Here is a 23,255-nt window from a genome sequence, read left to right on the forward strand (position 1 = left end):
AAGCACTGTGTTGTGGCCACAGAAACTGCCGCCAGCATTGCTACTCCTCTCAGCTGAGCTATCACCATTTGCAACTATTCTCCTCAGGTTCTCTTTCCATAGTCCCTTCCATTCACAGGGCCCTGCTTTGTAGCTGTGTGACCTCTGATAGATCAGGGACCCTGTTCAAAAGTGCCTGTGTTGTACAAAGTCTAACCTTCCAGTGCCTCATTGCCTCTCTGTGGTTCTTCTGCTCCCAGCAACTCCCAGAAACTCCTAGAAACCCACAGCAGCACCTAGCAGCCCCAGTACCCTCCGGATACTTCAGTATTCCTAACAGTACCCAACAACTACTCAAGCAGCCCCAGAAACCCACAGCCTCCCCACAATACCTCCAGCAGTTCCAGACATCTACAGTAGCACCTACCAGCTCCCAGCAGCCTGAGACACCACCCCACAACAGCTCTCATCTCCCTTTTGCTCCAGCCTGAAGTTCTGCAGCTGCCATATCCCTATAGAAATTGGTAGTCTAAGATCAGACTTATCTGACCCCTGAGATGAAAGGGTGATAGGTCAGGCCAGCAAACAGGATGGGTATGCTGAGGGTCCTGAGGGTCCTGTCTATGTACTTCCTTGCAAGGTCTCTGATGGTGGCATATAGCCAGGAAAACACAGCCGCTGTCAGGCACTCAAGAGCCTTTTTTAATTTAGAGGGTAAGGAAGGGGTTTCTCAGGGGGACAAGGTGTTTCTCTGTCTGAAGGGCCTAACATCATCCCTTGTCCTTAGGGCATGCCAGGCAAGGATGGCAAGGATGGTGTGCCAGGACTTGATGGTGAGAAGGTCGGTGCCTGGCCAGGTGCTTGCAGGGAGGAGGCGGAGGAGTTCAGCTTCCCAAGGCCTCAGCATCATTTGGCCTCATACCCTACTCACTGTCCTTACAGGGGGAGGCTGGTCGCAATGGTGCCCCAGGAGAGAAAGGCCCCAATGGGCTGCCGGTGAGTGCCCTAGCTAGGTAGGTTAGTTGCTCTCGGGTTAGCTTCTGCATTTGGCCTAGGAATGGATCTATTGGGATCTGGCACAGCTCTGTGCTAGAAGTCAGGGATCTACTTTAGCCTATCTGCACTCTCACCTGTGGAACATGTGGAAATGAGCCTGTGTTCATCCTGGATGTTGTGGGGTCACCCCGAGTATGCTGCCTGGGAGTGCTTGCAGGGCCTCTGCATCAGGCTGAGGAGACTATGAGCTTTACCCTTTGAGGGCACTCTGCCTGGCCTAGCACACTGCCCCATGTGGACACACTGTGCAATCGCACTGTGAACATTCTCTACATGCATGCCCTCTGTGGGCTCAGTGATCTTGGCTCTGATCCTGGCTCCCAGCCCTGACCCTAGCCCTAGCACTATCCTTAACCCATACTCCAGTCTTGACCCAGACTGTTACCTTGGCTTCAACTCTGAACCTGACCAGGCCTCTATCTTGACTCTGACCCCTTGATCCCTGTTCTGACAGGGGCTCCCTGGACGAGCAGGGTCCAAAGGCGAGAAGGGAGAACCGGTAAGTGGCTGTTTTTCTCCAGAGAGAGGAAGCACAGCTGTGTGGGGAATGGAGGGAACATAGAACTCACTGTCTCCTCATTTTTATAGGGTAGAACTGGGGAGCTGGGTGAGGCTGGCCCCTCTGGAGAGCCAGGTATCCCTGTGAGTATCCATAGCCCTTCCCTATGTGTACATAGGAGGATCTTGCCCCTCCTTTTTCTCCTCCTCTGTGTGGACACAAGGACTCTACCCCTCCCGTGTGTGTTCAGGGAAAACCTGCCCTCTCTACATATGTATAGGGCTACCTTGTTCCCTCTCTATGTGTACACAAGGAGCCTGCCCTTTCCCTGTTGTATATGGAGATTCTGCCTTGCCTAAGCATACTGAGGACCTGTCTCTCCCCACATTGCGTTCACAGGAACTGGCCCCTTCCTGTATGTGTACATAGGGACTCTGCTCTCTTCATATGTACAAAGAAACCTTGCTCCTTCTCACATATGTCAAAGGGGATCCTGACCTCAACTTTTCTTCCCTTACAGGGAGATGTTGGTGTTCCAGGGGAGCGTGGTGAGGCTGGTCACAGAGGCTCAGTGGTGAGTAGGAGGACATATAGCCCCTTGGGAAGGTCACAGAGACATAGTTTATGGGCAAGAAGGGGTAGCACTTTGGGTATATAAATGGGCCAATTCTTAAAGCCCGGGAATGGTAGGAATGGGTGAATCTGACCTTCTTTATCCCTCACACTCTGGAATAATGGTGCCATGCTAGGCTCCCCTAGCTTCACATTCTTTATGCTACAGTGAAGCTGAGACTCTGGCAAATATAGATGGAAATTCCCTTGTACTATAACCTGTGGAGTCAACTTTCTCTAAGGCCTATGGAAGGCACTGGGTATCAGTACTTGACACTCAGCTAGCTTGACAATTTAGGTGTAGACTAAGCCCTGAGATCCATTCCCCACACTTAATTGTCTCAGAATACATCTGTGCTTGTGCCTCCAAACCTAGCAACTTAGAGAGATGGCTCAAGACTTGTTCACTGTCCACTCAGCACCCCCTCCCATGGAGGTACAGCTGTCTTCCTGGGTCACAAAGACTCCTAGAGCCTCCAGGAACTCCCTGGATCTCATGATATCCACTCATATCTTGGTCTTTTAGGGGGCTCTTGGCCCACAAGGTCCTCCTGGGGCTCCTGGTATCCGTGGCTTCCAGGTGGGTAAAGTTGGAGTAAGGTTTGAGCCATTGAGTCCTGGTTAGCTGGGGAAAGGAGTGTTCCTGGCTGGATTCTTCTGGTTGCTGACTTACTGCAATCTTATCCAATTCACAGGGCCAAAAAGGCAGCATAGGAGACCCTGGCCTTCCAGGCCCCCAAGGCCTACGGGGAGATGTGGGTGACCGGGTAAGGGTCCTTCTCTTGTGCCTCCCTGCTCTAACCAGTCTACGTAGACCCAAACCAGCAGCAGCCCACTCATTCCCATGTGGGTTGCAGGGATGGTAGCACCAACTCTGTGGACAGGTGCCCTTGATCCTTTCCTTGCTCATTCTCTTGGTGTTCTTCTTGGGCAAGAAGGGATCTAGGATCCTCACTGCTCTATCACAAGCCCTGTATGCAGGCCTAGAAGAGCCAGTAACTGGGGAGAGGAGAAAAGTGGAAACTTGAGGCTCTAGGTCCTGGGCTGCAGTTGGGTCTGAGCTCAACCTGAATGACCCCAGTGTTTCAAACATAACTTTCCAAGACTCTTTGCTGATGGTCCTACAGCAGCCAGTGAGTGACATTGGTAATCTGCAAGGACAGGGCCCAGGAAGTTGTGGCTTACTCAGGTCCTCACTGGGTAGTAGATAAGGCCTGGGGTTCCCTGGAAGGAGTCTGGATGTCTGACCAGACATCAGATCTTTAAAGACTATGTGATTGCTTTCTGGATCCCCACTTGGCAAGGACAAAACACTCTTTAAATGTGTGCATGCAACCATTGGAGGCTCTAGGGTACCTCTAGAGACACAGGGAGCCACAGAAACCAGCACCACACAGCAGAGACAGTGGGTGCTTTATTAGCCTCTAGTCAGGAAATTCCAGGGGTTAGGGAATTTGCCAATAGCTCTGAGGACTCTAAGCTAGCAGAGGAAAAAGCTTGCTGATGTCTGCCCCAGTCCCAGCAGCGAGGAGACACTTCACTGGCTTTCTCTTTGGATAGCTCTTGCTTTTGCTTTCACATTTAATTCTCTTTTAAACAAAGATTTATTTATTTTAATCTTATGTATATGATGCTTATCTACATGGATGTATGTGTACCATATGTATACAAGAGCCAAAGGATGTCAGTCCCTGAAACTAGAGTTACAGATGGATGTGAGCCACCTGATGCAATGCTGGGAACCGAACCCAGGTTCTTTATAAGAGCAGTGCTCTCTCTCTTCTCTGTCTCTCTCTCTGTTTCTCTGTCTCTCTCTCTCTCTTTCTCTCTCTCGGATGAGTGTGTGTGTGAGAGAGAAGGGGGGGTGGGGAGAGAGAGAGTTCAGACAGCAGTAGCTGATTTAAAGAACTCATTATCCACTGAGTGATAGGCAGCTGCTGTCCAGGGAAAGCTGACCCTTGAAGGACCTGTGGGACATGGATGGCTGTATACTGCTGTTATCTATGGACCTGGGTCTGGCAACTGGGACTGGGGTGCTGTTTCTAAGCCCCCTGCCATAGGAGGAATTTCTATACCTACTGTAGGTGGGGTTCCTGCCTCTGTTATGGAGGCCGTGACCCGCCATGGGGATTCCCAGGGTTCCTCTAATCCAGAACCTTCTCTCTGCCTCTCCTAGGGTCCAGGAGGTGCCACAGGCCCTAAGGGCGACCAGGTGAGAATCCAGTGCATGGTCAGGTCAGCTCTAAGTCAGCTGGCTGTGGTCAGCTCTAAGTCAGCTGGCTGTGGGTTTACTTTTAAAACTCTTGAGAGGCCCTGTTGTCTCTTCCCTCCGTTTTGCTCCTGTTTTTCTCCACCCGTTTAGAACAGTCCTGGGCATCAGCAGGGACAAAGTCAGCAGCAGCTTTACTGGGTACAAGTTGCAAAAAATTCAATCTGTTTTTTCTTTCCAGCCACTTAGTTCCCAACAATAACGACTATGAGACTAATTATTTCTTATTAAATGTATTTGCCACAAGCTTTGGCTCATTCTCTGGCTAGCTTGTAACTTATTTAACCCATTCAAACTATTCTATGTCTAACACTTGGTTAGTCACCTCTTTTTAGTCCTGGCCTGCTTCCTTCTTTGAGTCTCCTGAGCATTTCCCTTGAATTTCTCTTTATTCTCTCTTTATTCTATCCTGAGATCAACTAACTGCCGGCTTACATTTACACACACACACACACACACACACACACACACACACACACACCTCCTCAATCTCCCTTTTATGCTCTACTTTCCAGAATCCTCTTTCTCCCTGGAGGTGTCCCACCTCCTATTTCTTGCCCCAGCTCATTGGCCATTGGCTTTTTTGTTGACAGGTGATGCTTATAAGAGATTCTCTCTACGACAAGTAGTTGTTCAGATGATCACTATATGGCCTGGGTGAAAAAAGCTACTGCTGATTAGGGAATCTGGCTTTGTAACAAGGGGTGAAATCTGGGCTCTAAGACTTACATTGTAAAAGCAGGTTAGAGCTGTGTAGCTTCTCTTTGAAGCCCTGTCCTTCCTGAAACAGCTCAGAGGGTGGCCTGTGGTTGCTGCCATCCATCTTCACAGCGACTGCTTCCTCCATTCTGAGTGATCCAGGACTTCTCCATCTAATACCATCAAGGTGCTACTAGCAGGAAAGCCTCACACTGCAAATAAGTGACTTCAGTTTTGTAGTCCTCTTGGACAGTGGCTCTGGGGTTTTTGTGTTGCTTTGGGAGCTCTATCTTGTGCAGTCTTAGGATCAGTAATAAATAGACATGTGGCTTCGGGTGGGGAGGAGCCATTGGTGACATCAGTGTGTCGTCCCCAGGGCATTGCAGGTTCTGATGGTCTCCCAGGGGACAAAGGAGAGCTGGTGAGTATGGCTGAGCCCCTTACTATGAACTGAGAGCCACCTGGTCAATTTGGGTGGTAACTGTCCCATTGATGAGATATCTGAGGATAACAGGTAAGGTATGAATAACACCCACCATGTTCCCAGACCTTGACATCCCATTTTATGGTAGGAGAGAGTGAGGTCCAGGAGACACAGGCAGGGTGGTTCCCTGCTGAGGTGTAGGACTCTCTGGGGACCTTGTCATATTCTGCCTAGGAAGGTCACCTTGCTTGAATCAGCCACTGTTGAGGTCTAAGCAGAGAAAACCTCACTTTTACAGATCTAGAACTTGGGCCTATTATAAAACAGAACCCTGACTGAGTCCCACTCGTAGCTCTCCTGAAAGCAGCAGGGACAGGACTGCCTTGGGTCTCCAATGGGAAGCCCTTTCTGGCTTCAAGATGACCAGGAATTTCAGTTCTGTAGTAATGGCATTTCCTTTTTGTCCAAATGACACAAAGCTAGCCTAACTCCAGGGATCTTGTTTTTAGGTAGCAACCATTGGCCACTGTAAACCTCTTACACCTTTAACACAAATAATCACAGTTGATTGTTCTTTATCTTGGCAAATTCTTGACAGAGCCTTAGAATCAGCCCCACCTGATTACCCTTAAACTGATGGATTGGTCGGCAGGGGCTGTGTGGGACCCAGCCCCTGCCAGCTACAAACATCTATGTGGTGCTGGATACCATAATGGTGATCCAGTGGGGACTTCACCATCTGTCCTTTCCTGCCTCAGCTTCCGATAGCTCTCAATGTTGAGCAGAGTCCATTCAATCCACTTACACACTTGGGGCTGATTGGAATGATCTTTCCCAGCTAGGGAAAGATCCAGAGTCACATGGCAGAGGTGTTCGACTCAGCATTTATAACACCACAGTGAAGAGACTTGAAGTGTGACATTCATGTGTAAGAGCAAGTTCCGTGCAGCCACTTGAAGTCAAATTTCAGGGGAAAGAGATATGAAAACTGCATTGGTAGGCGAGAGGGACAAACAACCTAGGCAGTGTGTTTGTGTGTGAGGCACTTGAGTGCTGACCTCCACTGATCATGTGCTAGGTCAGTTTTCAGAGCTACTTCCACATACCCCATAATTGATGCATATACCTCCTCTTCACAGGGTCCTAATGGCCCCGTTGGACAAAAAGGAGAGGTGAGTACATCCCAGATATTTGACAACATATTCGAGGAGCCCATAGACTCCCATCCACCTCTGGGTGGGTAGGTGCCTTGTAAGGTACTGTCTAGATTGAAGATGTGGTGGCTACTCATTCCTGAGGTCCAGCCCTTCCCAAGGAGGGCTCACTCTGCCCTTATTCTCTTGTTTTTCTGTAGTCCGGCAGCCGAGGGGAACTGGGCCCCAAAGGCATCCAGGGCCCCAATGGCACCAGTGGAGTCCAGGGTGTACCTGGTCCCCCAGGTCCACTGGGCCTCCAAGGCGTGCAAGGTGTCCCAGGCATCACAGGGAAGCCTGGAGTTCCGGTTTGTAGCTTTTTCTTTCTCTTGTGTTGTGGGTTTTAGACTTGTGCTAGGCTTAGATCATAGTTGGGTGTTGTTTTTGTTTTTGTTTTGTTTGTTTTGTTTGTGAACTATCAGTTGCTTTGGGAATGAGGTGCTGGGTAGGTCAGAGCTACTGGTGCACTGCCCCACCTGCTGATGAACCTGGGTGAATTTCAGGGCAAGGAAGCGAGCGAACAGCGCATCAGGGAGCTATGTGGGGGGATGATCAGTGGTGAGTCTCCTATGCATACCCTGTCTCTCACACAGCTCTGCCCTTCTGTTCTCTCTACCTTACCTGTCCTCTGACCTCAAGGAGGGCCACCCTCTCCCCAGCGTTTGACACAATGCAGGGTACTCAGAGGAGCCCCGACTAACTACTGAGGGTAACAGTTACAATGAAGAACCTAGGTGGTGGTGGTGGTGCATGCCTTTAATCCCTGTACTTGAGAGGTGGATCCCTGAGTTTGAGGTCAGCCTGGTCTACAGAGTGAGTTCCAGAACAGCCAGGGTTACACAGAGAAACCCTGTCTCGGAAAAAAAAAAAAAAAAAAAAAAAAAAAAAAAAAAGCAATTACAAGGAAGAACTGCTGTGCCCTTTGGCTACAAGGGACACTTTCCCAAGTGTCTTTGAACTTCTCATTCCAGCATGTGAGGTAGTCAAAGAGAAGGGACTCTCCTGTCTCCCCTGGCATACTCTAGAGCAGATAAAATAATCACTTTTGGTCAGTAAATGAAAATCCCTTTCTGACAGAGAGCTGGCTATATTATACTTTGCATGAAGATGTTTTGGTACTCCTCTCTGAAGTATGTGCTTGGCACTCTGTTTTCCAAAAGAGCAAATTGCGCAGTTGGCTGCACACCTGAGGAAGCCCCTAGCACCAGGCTCCATCGGCAGACCTGGTCCAGCTGGCCCCCCAGGCCCTCCAGGCCCTCCAGGCTCCATTGGCCACCCTGGCGCTCGGGGTCCCCCTGGATACCGTGGTCCCACTGGGGAACTAGGAGATCCTGGACCAAGAGGTAAGTAGTTGACTCAAGCAAGACATGGTCATGCTGCTGTGACAATGGGGTCTCAGGCACACGAGGAAACCCTAGTTTTCTGTAGCACTGAACAGCACAGCCCTGGCCTTTTGTGCTGAGATACCCTCCTCCTGAGGTCCAGGGAAGAGAGGACTCAAGGAACACTCAGATTCAATGTCACCCGAATGAGAGAATGCCACTTCTGCCCTTGATTCTCTTCACGGTCATGAGACCTGAGAGCAATACCACAGTCTCCTTGGCTTACCTACAAAGCAATCTGGTTATACTACATACACTCTAGGACCCATTCAGGGAGAGGGCTGGGCCTTTGTGCTTTGGGGGCCAGCACAGATAATTTCTTACCATTCTGTGGGAAGCACGGAACCTTTATATTTTTCAAATACCACCAGAACAAAATTTGTTTGGGTTGTGAGCAATAAATAATAGGAACCCAGTTTCACACTGGAGCCCAGACTTTAATGAGGATTGGTGGTACATGACAATGTCGGATGCATACAACTAATTCAGCTGTATTTAAGATGGTGTGAGTCAGACAGGCCAGACCTTACTTCTTGTCTGCTGACATCATAGCTACTAGTGCAAGCAATGGACAGCTAGCTGGAAGACAGCTGGTGCGTCAGACACAAACTAGGGGTTGTGATGTCCTACTGTGTGAACTGATGGGGCACCAGCCTCTTCTCAAGCCTTATGTTGCCCTGGTGACAAGTTTGAAGCCCCTGATTCCACCTGGTTCTATCTGTACGGGAAGCAATTCTCTGAGTCCCTGTCATCTTCAAGGTTAAACTTAAAAACTCTGGAATGTGGGTGGACTTGGTATAATTTGTACATCATTTTCACCTGTTTCTAAAATCCTTGGAGATTGAAGAAATTCAACACCAGAGAGCAAACATAGAGAATTCATGTTGTTTCAGTGCAGTGTCTGTTCCAAATCAACTTTCTAATGACTGTTTTCTCTGCCACTCCTCCAGAGTGTGGCCTTTGTTGGCAGCCTGTGCCATCTGGTATCATGTGAGTGACTGCCATTTTAAAAAATGTATAGGATTTCCAAACTGACATCTGAATTCCTTCTAGGATAAAAATTAAAACTTAGAACACAATGTACCTGTGTAGATCCTCTGAGGTAACCAGTTGGACACGAAAGGCCATGACAGGGATACAGAGGTTCCAGGAAGCCTGCTAGGATGGCCATGCAAACACATTTTCTATTTGAAGGTGGGCATTCCACATTGTCCATTCTGTGTGAGACACTGGGCATCTTTGTTTTTGAGTGTGCATTAGGATGCCTGCCATGAGCCCGTTGTGGAGAATATACATGTGTGATTAGACCTTCTCAAGCACCTAGCACAGGCCATGGTCATTGCTGTACTGAGACCTCCTTCGAAGCAGTGTTGAATTCAGATCCACCACATGAAACCAGTGAGCTGTCAGAAGGCATTAGCAGTCATACATTGTGACAGCCTCCCCAGACCACTGGCAACTACAGACACCACCATCCCTCCTAACAGCAGCTGGGTATAATAGTTCAACAAGTAACAATGGCCTTAGATTTGAACCTCAATCATACCTGCATGTGCCACTGTCCCAGACTCAGAGACGGCAGAAAACCACCCTCGCTGTCCCAGGGACATTGGAGGTTGTTTGCTTTTTACTTTTGCTCTTCTTAAGGTGCTAGGAATTTAAGGTCAGGCCTTATGCATACTAGGCAAGTACTCTGTCACGGAGCAGTAGCCCCAGCCCTGTGTAACCATAACTAGACCAATGCAGAGGTAAAGGACTTGAAGAACACTTAGGGGATATTTAAAAACATTGTAGCACCCGATGTGACCCTAGCACTTGAAGGACTGAGGCAGGAGGATCACCCTGAGTTGGAAGTCAGCATGGGCTGCATAGTGAACTACAGGCCTGGACCACAGACTGAGGCTTTGTCTCAATAAACATAAAATAAAAATAAAGCATCCTTTGATAAGCCATGGGTCAAAACTCATATTGAAAACATGAACATTTGCCAGGCAGTGATGGCTCATGCCTTTAATCTCAGCACTTGGGAGGCAGAGGCAGGCAGATTTCTGAGCCTGATCTACAGAGTGAGTTCCAGGACAGCCAGGACTATATAGAGAAACCCTGTCTTGAAAAAAACCAAACCAAACCAAACCAAAACACACACACACACACACACAAGCCATGAACACCAAATAACACATTGTTTCAGAGGCATAAATATTTCCAACAAAACTAAAATTCCCCCAGTGATTTTGGAGGTAAGGGTGGTATCAGCTGATGTGTTGGGGATATAGGCATGCTAACTCTGTCAGACTTCCACTAAGCTGCACTTTGGTGAACTGCCTCACATCAGGAATTGCTTCAAAAAGCAGCAAGCTCGGTGGAAACAAGATGGGAAATGCCATCACTGTGGGTGGGCTTCTGCCCTAACTCGACTATCTCTTTTCTCATTGCAGGGGGCCAGGGTGACAGAGGAGACAAGGGAGCAACAGGTGAAGGGCTGGACGGGCCTGCTGGGGACCAGGGATACCAAGGTAGGCCACTGTCATCACACAATTCTGTGGAACGGCTGGAAATGTTTTTCATTGGGCAGAGCATTAAGGACCTGGTTAGGAACTGCTTTTATAATCTCTTTAGTATTTAAATATAGCAACTTTTCTGTATCTAATTTTAGCTGAGTAGGTTTGGTTAAGTTGTATCCTACTAAATATACTGTCTGTTCCAGAAAATTATCTTTCTCTTAATTGAACACCTAGACATTGAATGATTTTTATTTTCACTTCATGTATGTGTGAGCCTATCTGTTGCACCTGTGTGCACAAACATGTGCATGCACGCGTACCACAACACACTGGCACAGATTAGGGAACAACTTTATGGAGTTGGTTCTCTTCTTTTACATGGGTCCTGGATATTAAATTCAGGTTACCAGACTTGAGCGAAGGCTTCTACCTGTGGAATCACCTTGATGGCCATGGTTCAATGTCTTCTTGTAAAATCTGAGTGCTCTGAGCCAGGAGTGGTGGCACATACTTGTATTCTCAGCACTGAGGAGGCTGACGTAGGATGATGAATTTATGACACCTGTAGGCCCACTGAGGAATTTCATCTGCACCTGTGTATCCCAGGGAGCACTCCTCTCTGGGTTCTTCACTGGGGCACATGTGCTTGGGTGACCCTCCTTACCTTCTCTGTGAAGCACAACCTCTCTCCTTTGTAAGGTGTCTCCCACCTCATAAGGCTCACAAGGGGCACCCCCTTCCTCTGTAGCCTCTTTCCCTGAGGCACAACTTCTCTTCAAGGCACCCCCGCCCCTCTGATGATTTGTTCTCCTATCTGTCCTGTTGGCAACCCTGGGCTACATGTCTACCTGTGTGTTCTTAAGTATCACCTCTAAGCCGCCACTCCCAGATATGCCCTCACATTTAGAGCATCTCATGTTGAATGGGTGTGGCCCACTACCCCTAGGTAAAACTGTCGCTTTTTCCCAGGCTGCCTGCCAACAACAAATATGCTCTTTAAAAAAAAAAAAAAGATTTGCTTTTATCTTTTACGTACGTGGGTGTTTTGTCTGCATGTACATCCTTCCACCAGAAAAGGCCATCAGATTCCATAAGAGTTACATGAGACCACAGTTACCACGTGGGTGCTGGGAATTGAACTCAGGACCTCAGGAAGAGCACTGCTTTAACGGTTAAGCTCTTTCTCCAGCCCCTCCTGAGACCAGAGTGCACTGTGTCTTCAGGACACACTCTTTGTGACTCTGTGTGCCTGGCCTCAGCTATACCTACCTGCCCACCTCCTACCCAGCCACCTGTCTTTCCCTTGGTCTTTTGGGCTCTGTGCCTGAGCTCTTCATCTCTGACCTCTTGCATGGTTCAGAAGTACGCCACTAGAGACTCTTCCAAGTAGATTGTGAATGGCTGTTATAGGGTTCTTGTGGCCTCTAACTGCACTCTCCTGGTTTCTAGGGCCTCAAGGTGTACCTGGTATCAGCAAAGATGGTCGAGATGGTGCTCATGGGGAGCCTGGCCTTCCCGGTGATCCTGGCCTTCCTGGAGCTGCTGGTGCTCAGGGAACCCCAGGGATTTGCGACACCTCAGCCTGCCAAGGAGCTGTGTTAGGAGGAGGTGGGGAAAAGTCGGGTCCTCGGAGCTCATAAACAAGGACTTCAGTAGGAAATGACTGACAGAGCGCTACAGCAGGCAGCAGGGGTGAGCGGTGTGGCTATGGACAGGAATGGACAGTGGCTGGCTATAGTCAGTTGGTCCTTTCTGGCCTGCTGCCTGGCCCCAAGAACATCTATTGGTGGCACTGTCACTGTCCCATCTTCAGGATCCATGGCAGCCTATACATCTGTGACAGCAATACCTCAGACACAGGCCTTAGGGATGGAGACTTTAAACCCAGCATCTGGGAGGGATGGCGTTATCTAAGAGTTTTGTACAATTCCATGAGATAAAAACACTCAAGAGACTTGTTTACATAACATTTATATAAAGCCTATGATAGACTACCAATAAAGCGATCTTCTAAGCCTTCAGATCAGTACTGGTTACAGTGTGGTGAAGGCAAGGAACTTAAGGTCTGCTTCACCTGTTTTCTATTGCAAACTTAGTATCTCTGACACCCAGTATTTACTCAAGGAACTACACTGCACCATCTGTCACAATAATAAAGCTACTCACTGGAAACCTTTGTTCCAAACATACAGTTTATTACACATAAAGCACTGCCTCACAATATGGAAATGAGGGCATTAAAGCAATGTACTGCGAAAATGTTTATGGGCAAAAGGAGCTTTAAAAGAAGTCTCTGGAAAATTCTTAGCAAAGTTTTAAAATGGCACTGCATTTTCCAATAGAGTACCATGAGACTGGAAATAGGGGGGGACAGAACAAATGAAATAAAGTTTCCAAACCTCTTCTAGTTAAGAACAATTTACCTTCTTCCAATTGCTAAAGGGGCACATTTAAAATGTAAACAAAATAAGTAAACGGCAATGTTTTCTTTAGTCTCGAGACTCAAGAAATTACCAAGGATGTTAATTTTTTTAAAGTTATCATGTTAAGAACACATGATGGTGTCGGACAGGTAATTGAAAAATGACTAATTATCAAGATGTCTTCATCCTCAAATGGTCATCCGGACATTAGTGGGTAAGTATTTTGTTTAGATAAATACTTCACAAAATGTGCTCTCAAAGTCCTTACTGGAGTCCCACCAACTGGAGCCATATCCCTCTCGAGGACTCCGAGCTGAACTCCGGGATGGCAGGCATGTGCATGATGCCTCGGGAACTGCGGTTCTCTCCCAGGTTCTGGGTCAGTCCAGTCACTTGATCTCCATGGCAGGGCTGCTCTGCAGACTGCCCTGTGCAGGGCAGGTAACCAGGGATTCAGGTCTGGTCAGCTTTAGCCTTCTGCCAGTTTTACCGCAAAACACGCTCTCAAATTCCTAAAGTCAAGAAGTGATTGTTAATGCACTGAGTTCAAAGATATCCATGTTGCTAGTTTCAAAAGAACAAAAGACTGAAATTAGGAGTCATGTAAACTATTCAAAGTACAGTCTTCTAAGGTATCACAAACATGTACACATTTTGTGAGGAGTATGTGAGAAACAGGTTTAGATTTTCCAATAAATTCTCAGTGACTGAGCACATTGCCAAAATGGTCAATTTTTTTTTTTTTTGTGGTTAGAAAAAATAAAATATACCATTTTCACCATTTGTTAAGTGTCCAGGTTGGTTGCTATCTCTTCACAAACACTGGAGAGGATCCCTGGTCAGCCAAGGGATAGGTGCAGTCCCTTAGGTTGCTCTATATAGACCAAAAGCAGCTCCCTGCCAGCTGCTAGTCTCTGGTCGCTCCCCCAGCTCTCTCTGCCTTTTAAAAAGCCTTATGTCTAAAGGCTAGGCAAGGCCAGCCCCCTAAACACAGGGTTGACCCCAGTGTCACCAGATAGCTACTAAGTCTGATGACCCAAGCATTGGGAGAGATACCTCAGGAAGGTTAATCTAGAAGATACAGGAAAAAGTAGTTAACCATTTCCATAACTTTGTGAAATGCAGAATGTGGGAACTCTTACAAGATAACTGACCCCGAGAGGAAAGGGACAAATATTTGGATCTCAACTGAAGCACACAATAGACCTGTGAGTACAGAGGCATGAGGATGGCCATCTACAAACGAAAGAAAATGGCAGGAAATGCTCTAACTCCCTGAAGTGAGAAGGTAGTGAACTGTCTAAGGCTGGACTCAGGGATGTGGGCATTCAGTGTTCTATTTCCCATTGTTATACATTTAGAAATTAATAAATCTAGGGTTTGTATGTTTTTGCTTTGGTAAATATATTTACCAAATATATAGTGGTTTCATCACTTGCAAGTTAAAAATTCCAAGGCATAAAGTACATTTACTGAACCATAAGATTCTTCCAAAATGTCTCTTATCATTCCAAACAGCAACTCTGTCCTCATTAACCACGGCATCCCACTGCCTGCCCTGATACACACCGGTTTCCATCTCTTGAGTCTGACCTCTCCAGGCACCTCACACTGGTGACTGGCTTATCTCACTCAGCTTGTCAAAGGGTGTCCATAGAGCAGGTGCCAGAATGTCAATCCTTCTCATGGTGCAACACTGTCGTGGGTGTCCATAAAAGATTCTGCTTGTCCACTCTGGTGACAATTCTGCTGCTGTGAATGCTCAGAGCCAAATGTCAGTTTGAGTCTTTTCAATCTCTTGGATTTTTTATACTCTGCGTGGGAATTGCTGGGTCATGTAATTCTTTTCTGAGAACTGTCATACTGTTCTCCATAGTAGCTATACCACGTCTTACAAACAGGGCACACACAAGTGTTAAAATTCCTCCAGATCTTTTCCTAACACTGGTTATTTTCTTTCCTAATAATCTGACAGTGGTATCTTAATGTTTAGTTTTGTTTTCCAGCGCCAGGGGTCAAGCCCAGGGCTTTGCAAGTGCTCCAATACTGTTATATCTCAGGAGAGAGATGTTCTTGAAGCCAGTACAGAAAGCCAAGGAATGTCTTGAGGACCCACCTGGGCCCATCTCTGGCTCAATACTATGGGAGCAGCAACTAAAGGTTTCTGGGAGAAGACCTAAGACTTGAGAGGAAGGTGGAGTTGTGAGGGTACTCATGTCCTAGGTTTAATCTCCAACAAAAACTAGGTGTGGTGGCATATACCTGTAATTTTGGCACTTGAGAGCTAGAGGCAGGAATACCAGAAGTTCAAAGTCAACCTCAGCTATATAGTCTGAGGCCAGCCTGGGCTACATGTAGTATAAGGTCTTGTCTCCTAACTCTAATAAAAAAATAAAAGAGAAAAGAAATGTTTACTTTAAATGCATCCATTAGGAATAGACTAGAGGACATAAATTTTAATTCAGGAAGGACAGAGGAAGAATGGGTAAAGCAAACTACAACTAAAAAAGACAAAAAATAAAACAAAAACAAAAACAAAACTAATGCATACAGAATAAACCAAGGAAGCTGGAGCATGACCCTTAGTAAGGAGCCACCCAGAACAGTAAATGGGCAACGTAGGCACAGATCAGGACAAAGAGTACAGGGATATTTTGTATAAAATACTTTATTTTTAGAACAAATCACCATAGTTTTGGCCACTCAGTGACACACAAGCCATAGGTGCTTGCTGGGTGACTGACAGATACTTCTGGTGGCATGTTCTAAAGGGGAAAAACTTCTACAACAAACAGCAGTTTCCCCAGGAATGTTTGAGAGGCATGACTCTCTTGCTTTCCTACTGTTGCATCTGTGCCAACCATGCTCCCACAAGGACCTTTGGAAGCTGCATGTCCCAACCCCAGGACCCCTGTGTATAGGCTGTGCTGTAGCAAAGGGCTCTCTCTATACCAGCCTTGGCAATCGCTCTAGCTGCTAGGTTCTTTATCCACACTGCAGAGCCCATCCAAGCTGGTGGCAGTCTTTCCTCTTCTTGGGAAAGCTGTGTTTATTACCTGCTGTATTAACTCCACATTGGACCCCACCCCCAATATCTGGTGAATTCAGTGGTAAGAGAGGGTTCAGTTCCCCAGTGCATCCAGGGAGGGCAACTCCACAGGCTACATGAGTGACACTTACCTGGTGTGGGCGCATGGGGTGTTTTTGCAGCAGGGGCTGTACTTGGATAAGATCATAAAAGGATGCAGTTAAATGGACATTCTCCATCATATACATAATACAGCTCCTGGTTTGTGCAAACCAGAGCATGGGGCACAGCATTATTGGTAGGCAGACAGGGCAAGGGATGCCAGCTGTCAGTGGTAGGTAAGACCCTCAGGAGTCTTGCCATGAGGCCTCAGAACCTCTGCAAGAAAGATGGTACTGAAAAAGACTGTGTACAGTCTTTGCTAGGTGCAAAGTCTTCTCTACCCTGGGTGCAAAAGGCTGAAACTAGACTGGAAAGGATGATGGAGGAATTTTGGACTCAGGAACATACACCACTGTCTACCCAAACAGCGGGGCACTGTCTACAAAGGGCACACTGTCCCCACTTGCCTTGGCTGTTCTGGTCCAGGATCCCAGACTGAGCCAGGGGCATCTCATAATTAAGTTGAGGAGAAGACAGACTGAGAGGACCCCCAGGAGGGTGATGTCCTAAGAGCCAGTGCAGAAAGCCAAGGGATGTCTCCAGGACCTGTCTGGGCTCCTGTCTGGCTGAACACTGGGAGAGCCATGAAAAACTTCTGGAGGTAGACCTGAGACCTGAGAGGAGGGCTAAGTTGAGAGGGCGCGTAGGGTGTTTTTCAGCTAGCAGCAAGCAGGGCAAAGACCAGGGCAGTGCCATCAGAGGACAACAGGCCCACAGAGTTCCCCAGAACACTAGGAGAGATGGCAGCAGTTTTTATTCAGTTAGGAAAAAAGGCCTGGGGTCAAACCCTGTGTGGCAGGATAGGGTCTGGGAGTAACCAGGTTACCATGTGACTTTATAGCAAAGAGGCCTCCCTTGGTGACAAGATGAAGGAAAAGCAGATGAGCCATGGGATGGCAGTAGGTGTTGTGATGAGATGAGGAAGAGACTTCTGTAAAGAGGGAGACAGGGGACTCAGCAGCCTTGAAGATTTTGTGGAAGTTTACAGTCACAAATCCCTAACAGCTTTTCACAACACTACAATGAAATGCTACCAGTGACCAGGGAAATAGCTGTGGAGATAGGTATTACTAGTACAAGAAGCAAAATACAAACATTAACAGTGCTAGGTTACAGTGCTCACTAATGCTCCACATGCCAATCTTGACCACAATCTTGTCTGCTAATGTAAGACAGTGTGCAAAAGGCAAACACTGGAGAACTAAGTGTGAGGCTGGTAAATCCAAGTTATGAAGGTCAGATATGAAAGCTTCTACAGTGATAACATGATGCACGGTGACAAAGAGATGAAAACTACTTCTGACTTCTTCCCCTCAGTATACTGCTGTATATCAAGACTTCAAAGGGTCAAAGTTTCAACACTAATCAATGGAGTTCTGATAAACTATTCTGTATAGTACTGCTATGATCATAGTCACAAGCTCAAGATTTTAAATTTCCTTTGGTTGCCACTTAAGTATAGACTTAAAAGGGACTTCTCATTGTGCTACATTTACATGCATCCAGTGTTCTGGATGGAGAGGAAAAGCCCCTTTTCACAGTTTGTAGTCATACTAAAAACCAAGGTCAAGTAAGCTTTCGTCCCTTCTGTTCCACAGGTTTGTCTTCCCTGAGCTCACCTTAAAAAATGTTCATGCGGGGCTGGAGAGATGGCTCAGGGGTTAAAAGCACTGGCTACAATTCCAGAGGACCTAGGTTCAATTCCCAGTAACAACATGGCAGCTCACAACTGTCTGTAACTCTTGTTCCAGAGGGATCCGACATCCTCACACAGACATACATGCAGTCGAAACACCAATGTACATAAAATAAAAATAAATTATATAAAAAAAAGAATGTTCATGTTTTTAACCCAAAATCATTTCCCAAGCCTCTACTATGACACAAAGGTATGAGTCTACTGCCTTCTCTACTTATGTGGATTTCAGTACAAATTACAGTGATAATACTAACATGCCTAAAACTTAATCTTTTTATAACTTAAAAAGATTCTCATAAGCTTCAACGGCCCTGCAAAACTTAGCTACAGAGCCCTTGACCTCCTCGCAGCTGGTAAGGGTGACGCCTGCATGTTCCTGTGCTGCCACTACATCAAGCGCATCTGGCCTGGTGGAGACCAGTATCGAGTCACTCCACAAACTGAAGAACTCTGCCAGTACAACCAGGGCACATCTCCATTCTACTCTTTCTGGCAGTCTTCAATCTTCACACGGCTAGCTCTGGTCATAGAGCCGATGGGTCTGTCTTTTCTTTTAGCTCCTTGCCTTTTCTCTTCTTCCTCCAGGAATGGATTTGCAAAATCACCAGAATGATAGTGATCTAAATGATCCTACACCCATAACCAGCCCACAGACTCTCGACTCCCCCCTCCCACCCCCACATTGTCCCTTGCCAGCAGGAAGTAGTCAGATATAAACCAGCACCCCTAAACTTAAAAAGGTTGGGATGTTTAGGCTGGAACCCTGCACAAGCTGGGAAGCTCTGTCTGCCCTCCTTCCCCCAACTCCACCTGTACTGAAAAACTCTATCAAAGAAATGGTTCCAAGAACCCAGTTCCACATTCTTGGCAGCTGTTGCAACCTCCTCCCCAATGCTGTCAACCACCCAAATCCCCACCTAAGTGCTCAGCTCTTGACCATATGTGGGCACAAACCCAGCTTATAGCTGATACATCCTAAGTCTATAAAACTTCCCCATCCTAGCCCAGGCGCACAACTTCCTCAGCCCTGATCTTCGGGAGCATCACGTAATAAACCCGCCTTTATTTACTTTTAATCTGGTCTAATCTGGTCTATATGTGTGTCACTGAGGGAGAGAAAAAGCCCAGCACTTCGTATAAGATGGCACCTGTAATTCATGACAAAACCATTCACACACAAGCAACCTGGGGAACTGAGCAGGCCTGGATGGGTTCTTGTGATATCTAGTGTCTAAAATTTAAAAATTGCTATTAATTAAAAAAGTAATAACTATGTCTGAAGTTAAAAAATCACCACCAGTGACCCAACTCTAAAAGGGACATTCTACAGACCACTGCCTAGATCTCTTCAAACTTCAGTGCCTCCATAAACAGGGGTGGTGAGATTGTAGTTCCTCAGACTGAAGGGTAGAATCAAACATTGTACATGAGCCATGGCTAGACAGTAGTGTAAGAGGGAGAAACTGGATGAACAAAACAAAGGCTTCGACAGGTAATTTTAAGAACCCTTACAGAAACATCAGTAAGACTGGATGTTAGACTCTGTCACCAGCTCTATGGAGCCGATAATGATAAGATCTGTCTTTTAGAGGCCTGTGTAGAAAAGGTTCTAGATGAAGATAGAAGCCTGTAATTGTGTCTAAAATGTATGTATGTGTGTGGGGGGGAGGGGAGTTCAGCTATTAAGAGCACTGGCTGCTCTTCTAGAGGACCCAGGTTCAATTCCCAGCACCAACATAGCTTTTCCCAACCATCTTAAATCCAGTTCCAGGAGATTCAAAAGCCCTCTTCTAGCCTCCATGGGAACCACAGTCACATATATAGCTCATAGACAAACATGCAGGCAAAATATTCATACACATAAAATTTAAAAAATTAAGTATATATGTATGTATGTGAATGTTTATATATGTGTGTATGTATAACATATAAATTCCTAAGTATAACTTACTTAATTGTATAATATTTTTGTATTATATGCATGGATAAAGTAATAACACATCAGTTGAGGGTTAGGTAATGGCACACAGGTATTCTTGGCCCTACATGCTTGTGAACTCAGCTATGCAGTGGTCATCTATCTATATCATATCTCATCTGCCAGTACCCCTGCATCTCCATTAGGGGCTGGCCAGACCTGAAAACTCAGCATGCCCTGCTCAAGATGGGCTGCAGGCCATCCTCAAACCTTTCCATTGTGTCCCACACTCCGTACCCCACAGCAATGCTGAGTATTGCTGGCTACTCCCTCCCCTGCCCTCTGGCCAAATCTGTCTCCAGAGCTACAGCTTCAGCCTTCTATCAGAACCCAGTAGCAAGTAATGTATATGAAACATGGTCTAACAATGTTATCTCCTCCATCCAAAATCCTTTCAGGGGTCTGGTTCTCAGAAAGACCCTAGAACCGTTGCACTCTGGGCTGCCAATCCTGTGGTTCCCTCCAACCCTAGAAGTGTAGCTGTAGACACTGTTCTCTCCTCAACCATGACACGTGCCAATCCCACTTGAAAACCTGTGGAACTGCAGCTCCTGGGCCTGCACATCCTGACTAAAACCCAAATTCCTCTGGAGTCCTACTGGCCCACGGGGGCTTCTACCCCATGGCAGAATCTGACTGGCACTCACTGTGTACTGTCTGTTTCCCACTGAAGCAGCAGGTGCCCTCCTCTCCACCAGGTTCCTAGAATCTGGAGTAGGTGCCTATTACATTACATCTGCTGAGTGAGCTCTTATTACTGAATCCTAAAGAACAAGAATATAGAACTGAGGGGAGGAGGAAAAAAAAAGAATATAGCTGGGCAGTGGTGACACACACCTTTAATCCCAGCACTTGGGAGGCAGAGGCAGGCAGATTTCTGAGTTCTAGGCCAGCCTGGTCTACAGAGTGAGTTCCAGGACAGCCAGGGCTACACAGAAACTCTGTCTCAAAAATAAATAAATAAATAAATGAATAAGAATATACATGCAAATAAGAGGCAGAAAATTATTTGGAAATAATCAAACCTGAGTATATTTAGCCCAATGATGGCCCAATAATCTGATCCAGAAACTACCTACAAGTTCAGTGAGACTAAGTCTCAGAATCAGCCTAGAAATGTAACGGTCTCTTCCCACGGAAAAGGACATGTATTGGTTATCCAACACCAAATGTTCAGTCCTGAACACATATACAGATGATCTTATACAGATTAAGTAAGTTATACTTAGGAACTTATATATTATATACATACACACACACACACATATATATAATATACATACATTCACATATATAAATATATACATATGCATGTAAAAATTATAAAAAAAGAGGCCAGGAATCTGAAAGAAAACAGGGAGGTATATATAGGAGGGTTTAGAAGGAAAGGTAAGGGTGAAATAATGTAATTATGTTATAATCTCAAAAAGAAAAAAATATTCCTTAGTTTTAAAGCCTCATTTTTTGAGCATATTATTAAGATTTTATTTAAAAATTACAAACACTTTTTTGAACTGGGTTATATAAACAATTTACCACAAATAGGTACACAAAGCCAAACACTAAGTCTTTTTAACAAATAGTAAAGCTTTATTGTAAGACAGACCAGCAGTCTATTCTAGCAAATAATATTATCAATAACCATAAAGATCCAATTAGAGTAAACACTGATCTATGTGCACTCCAGGTGTACTTAAGAAAAGCTCATCAGCAATACATTGTACAGATGTAAATGCCACTCAGACATAAGTGATAGAAAGGGACAAAGACCAGGATGGCAAGGTGCAATTCAGTGTGGCTGGCTCTCTGGAGGCCTCTCAGGTGCCCTTGTCAAGGCTCCAGGTCTGCTGTACCATCTGAACTTATTTCCAGCACACTCCTGCTGGGCTCCACACAACATGACACAAATCAGTACCCAGGTGTGATGGCTATTCTTGATTGTCAACTTGACTACATCTGGAATAAAGAATCTGGGCACATCTGTGAGGGATTTTTTTTTCTTAACTAAATCATTTGAGGTGGGAAGATCCACCTTTAATCTGGCCACACCTTCTGCTTGCTGCCTACATAAAGGACTTGGAAGAAGGAAGCTGCTTAAACTCTTGTTTTCAAGTTGGTCTTCACTGGCATTACAGTCTATTTCTTCAGGATTCCAGTGTGTACTGAAGACAAACTGAGACCTTACCAACTGAAAAACTACTGGAATGTTGGACCTTCTGTTGGTAGACAGCCAGGGTAGGACTAGCTGGACCATAGGCTATAAGCCACTCTAATAAATCCCCTATATATATGTTTATATAATACTATATGTAGACCCATTCTATAAGTTTGTTCTCTAGAAAACCTGACTAATACAGATTTTGGTACCAGAAGTGGTTCTGGAGCCACAGAAGTCTAAGGGCGGATTTTTAAAGTCTCTGGAATAGGCTGTTCCCCTCTTCCTTGTGCCAACATTTAGTGTTGAACATGTTGCTACTCAGTTGGATAAATTACTGAAGCCTCTCCTGGAAGCTCAGAGAGTACTGAAAACCCACAGTGTGAACTTAAGAAGACAAATGCATTGGATTTTCCTGATTCACCAGTTGTGAGTGCACTAGATTTAATGATTCTGTATATAAAACTTTCAACAATTTGTGGAAAAATAAGGGAAATGAAGATGCTGGTTGCTTGTTCATAGCATCTCTGGGTAAATCGACAAAGGAAAAGAATGAGCTCTGTGATAAAATTAGCCAACTTCTAACATATCAGAATATGGTGGAGGAGAACAATGAACTCAGTGATAAAACTGACTGGCTTCATGTACACATAAACAATCTAAAGGTTCTAAGTATGCCCTGGAAGAGAGTCTGCTCTCCAGCAGCTGCAGAGCTCAAGTTGCAGAAAATCAAATCAAAGTCCTCATTAGAAGGTTGGCTGAATTACGGCAAAAATTCAAGTCCCAGCCTCAGGAGGAGGTGTCAGCAATTAAAGTGAGGGCATTAATTGGTAAAGAATGGGATCCTGTAACTTGGGACAGGGGTGTGTGGGAGAAACCTACTGAAGCTGAGAACTTTGAACCCTCAGATTCACAAGGGTTTATCTCACCCAAAGAAGTAGTCTCTGCCCTCCAAATGAACTCACACCTTAACTCCTGGAAAGATTGTCTTTTCCACCTTTGACTGAGGAAATTAATTTTTCATTGTAGGCTAAACCAGCAATGACTTTGTCTAAAAGAAATACCAGGCAAGACAATACTGATGTCCATCAGAGCCACCAACAGCTGCCTCTAGACCTATAATCAGACTTAAAGCTAAGCAGGCCCTAGAGGAGAGAGAGAGAGAGAGAGAGAGAGAGAGAGAGAGAGAGAGA

General features: G+C 46.0%; 2 protein-coding genes across 4 annotated transcripts in view; one reads left to right on the forward strand and one right to left on the reverse strand.

Moving 5' to 3' along the window:
* The window catches only part of Col9a3 (collagen type IX alpha 3 chain), a 22,858-nt gene extending 9,840 nt beyond the window's left edge, over positions 1 to 13,018 (forward strand). Inside the window, exons 16-30 of the mRNA XM_031373290.1 lie at positions 767 to 820; positions 922 to 975; positions 1,490 to 1,534; positions 1,624 to 1,677; positions 2,055 to 2,108; positions 2,673 to 2,726; positions 2,842 to 2,913; positions 4,323 to 4,358; positions 5,491 to 5,535; positions 6,678 to 6,710; positions 6,893 to 7,039; positions 7,235 to 7,289; positions 7,892 to 8,074; positions 10,552 to 10,629; positions 12,067 to 13,018. Coding sequence (XP_031229150.1) covers positions 767 to 820; positions 922 to 975; positions 1,490 to 1,534; positions 1,624 to 1,677; positions 2,055 to 2,108; positions 2,673 to 2,726; positions 2,842 to 2,913; positions 4,323 to 4,358; positions 5,491 to 5,535; positions 6,678 to 6,710; positions 6,893 to 7,039; positions 7,235 to 7,289; positions 7,892 to 8,074; positions 10,552 to 10,629; positions 12,067 to 12,257 — 1,155 coding nt within the window. The 3' untranslated portion in view covers positions 12,258 to 13,018. The remainder of the gene's footprint in view (positions 1 to 766; positions 821 to 921; positions 976 to 1,489; positions 1,535 to 1,623; positions 1,678 to 2,054; positions 2,109 to 2,672; positions 2,727 to 2,841; positions 2,914 to 4,322; positions 4,359 to 5,490; positions 5,536 to 6,677; positions 6,711 to 6,892; positions 7,040 to 7,234; positions 7,290 to 7,891; positions 8,075 to 10,551; positions 10,630 to 12,066) is intronic.
* Positions 12,792 to 23,255, reverse strand: part of Tcfl5 (transcription factor like 5) — a 20,373-nt gene continuing 9,909 nt past the window's right edge. Inside the window, exon 6 of one of the 3 annotated variants that reach the window (XM_031372991.1) lies at positions 12,792 to 13,552. In XM_031372991.1, the coding sequence (XP_031228851.1) occupies positions 13,430 to 13,552 (123 nt within the window). In that variant the 3' untranslated portion in view covers positions 12,792 to 13,429. The remainder of the gene's footprint in view (positions 13,553 to 23,255) is intronic. The other 2 variants (XM_031372990.1, XM_031372992.1) reach the window with 2 other exon arrangements.

This window comes from Mastomys coucha, unplaced genomic scaffold (assembly GCF_008632895.1).
Source record: "Mastomys coucha isolate ucsf_1 unplaced genomic scaffold, UCSF_Mcou_1 pScaffold15, whole genome shotgun sequence".
Lineage (NCBI taxonomy): Eukaryota > Metazoa > Chordata > Mammalia > Rodentia > Muridae > Mastomys > Mastomys coucha.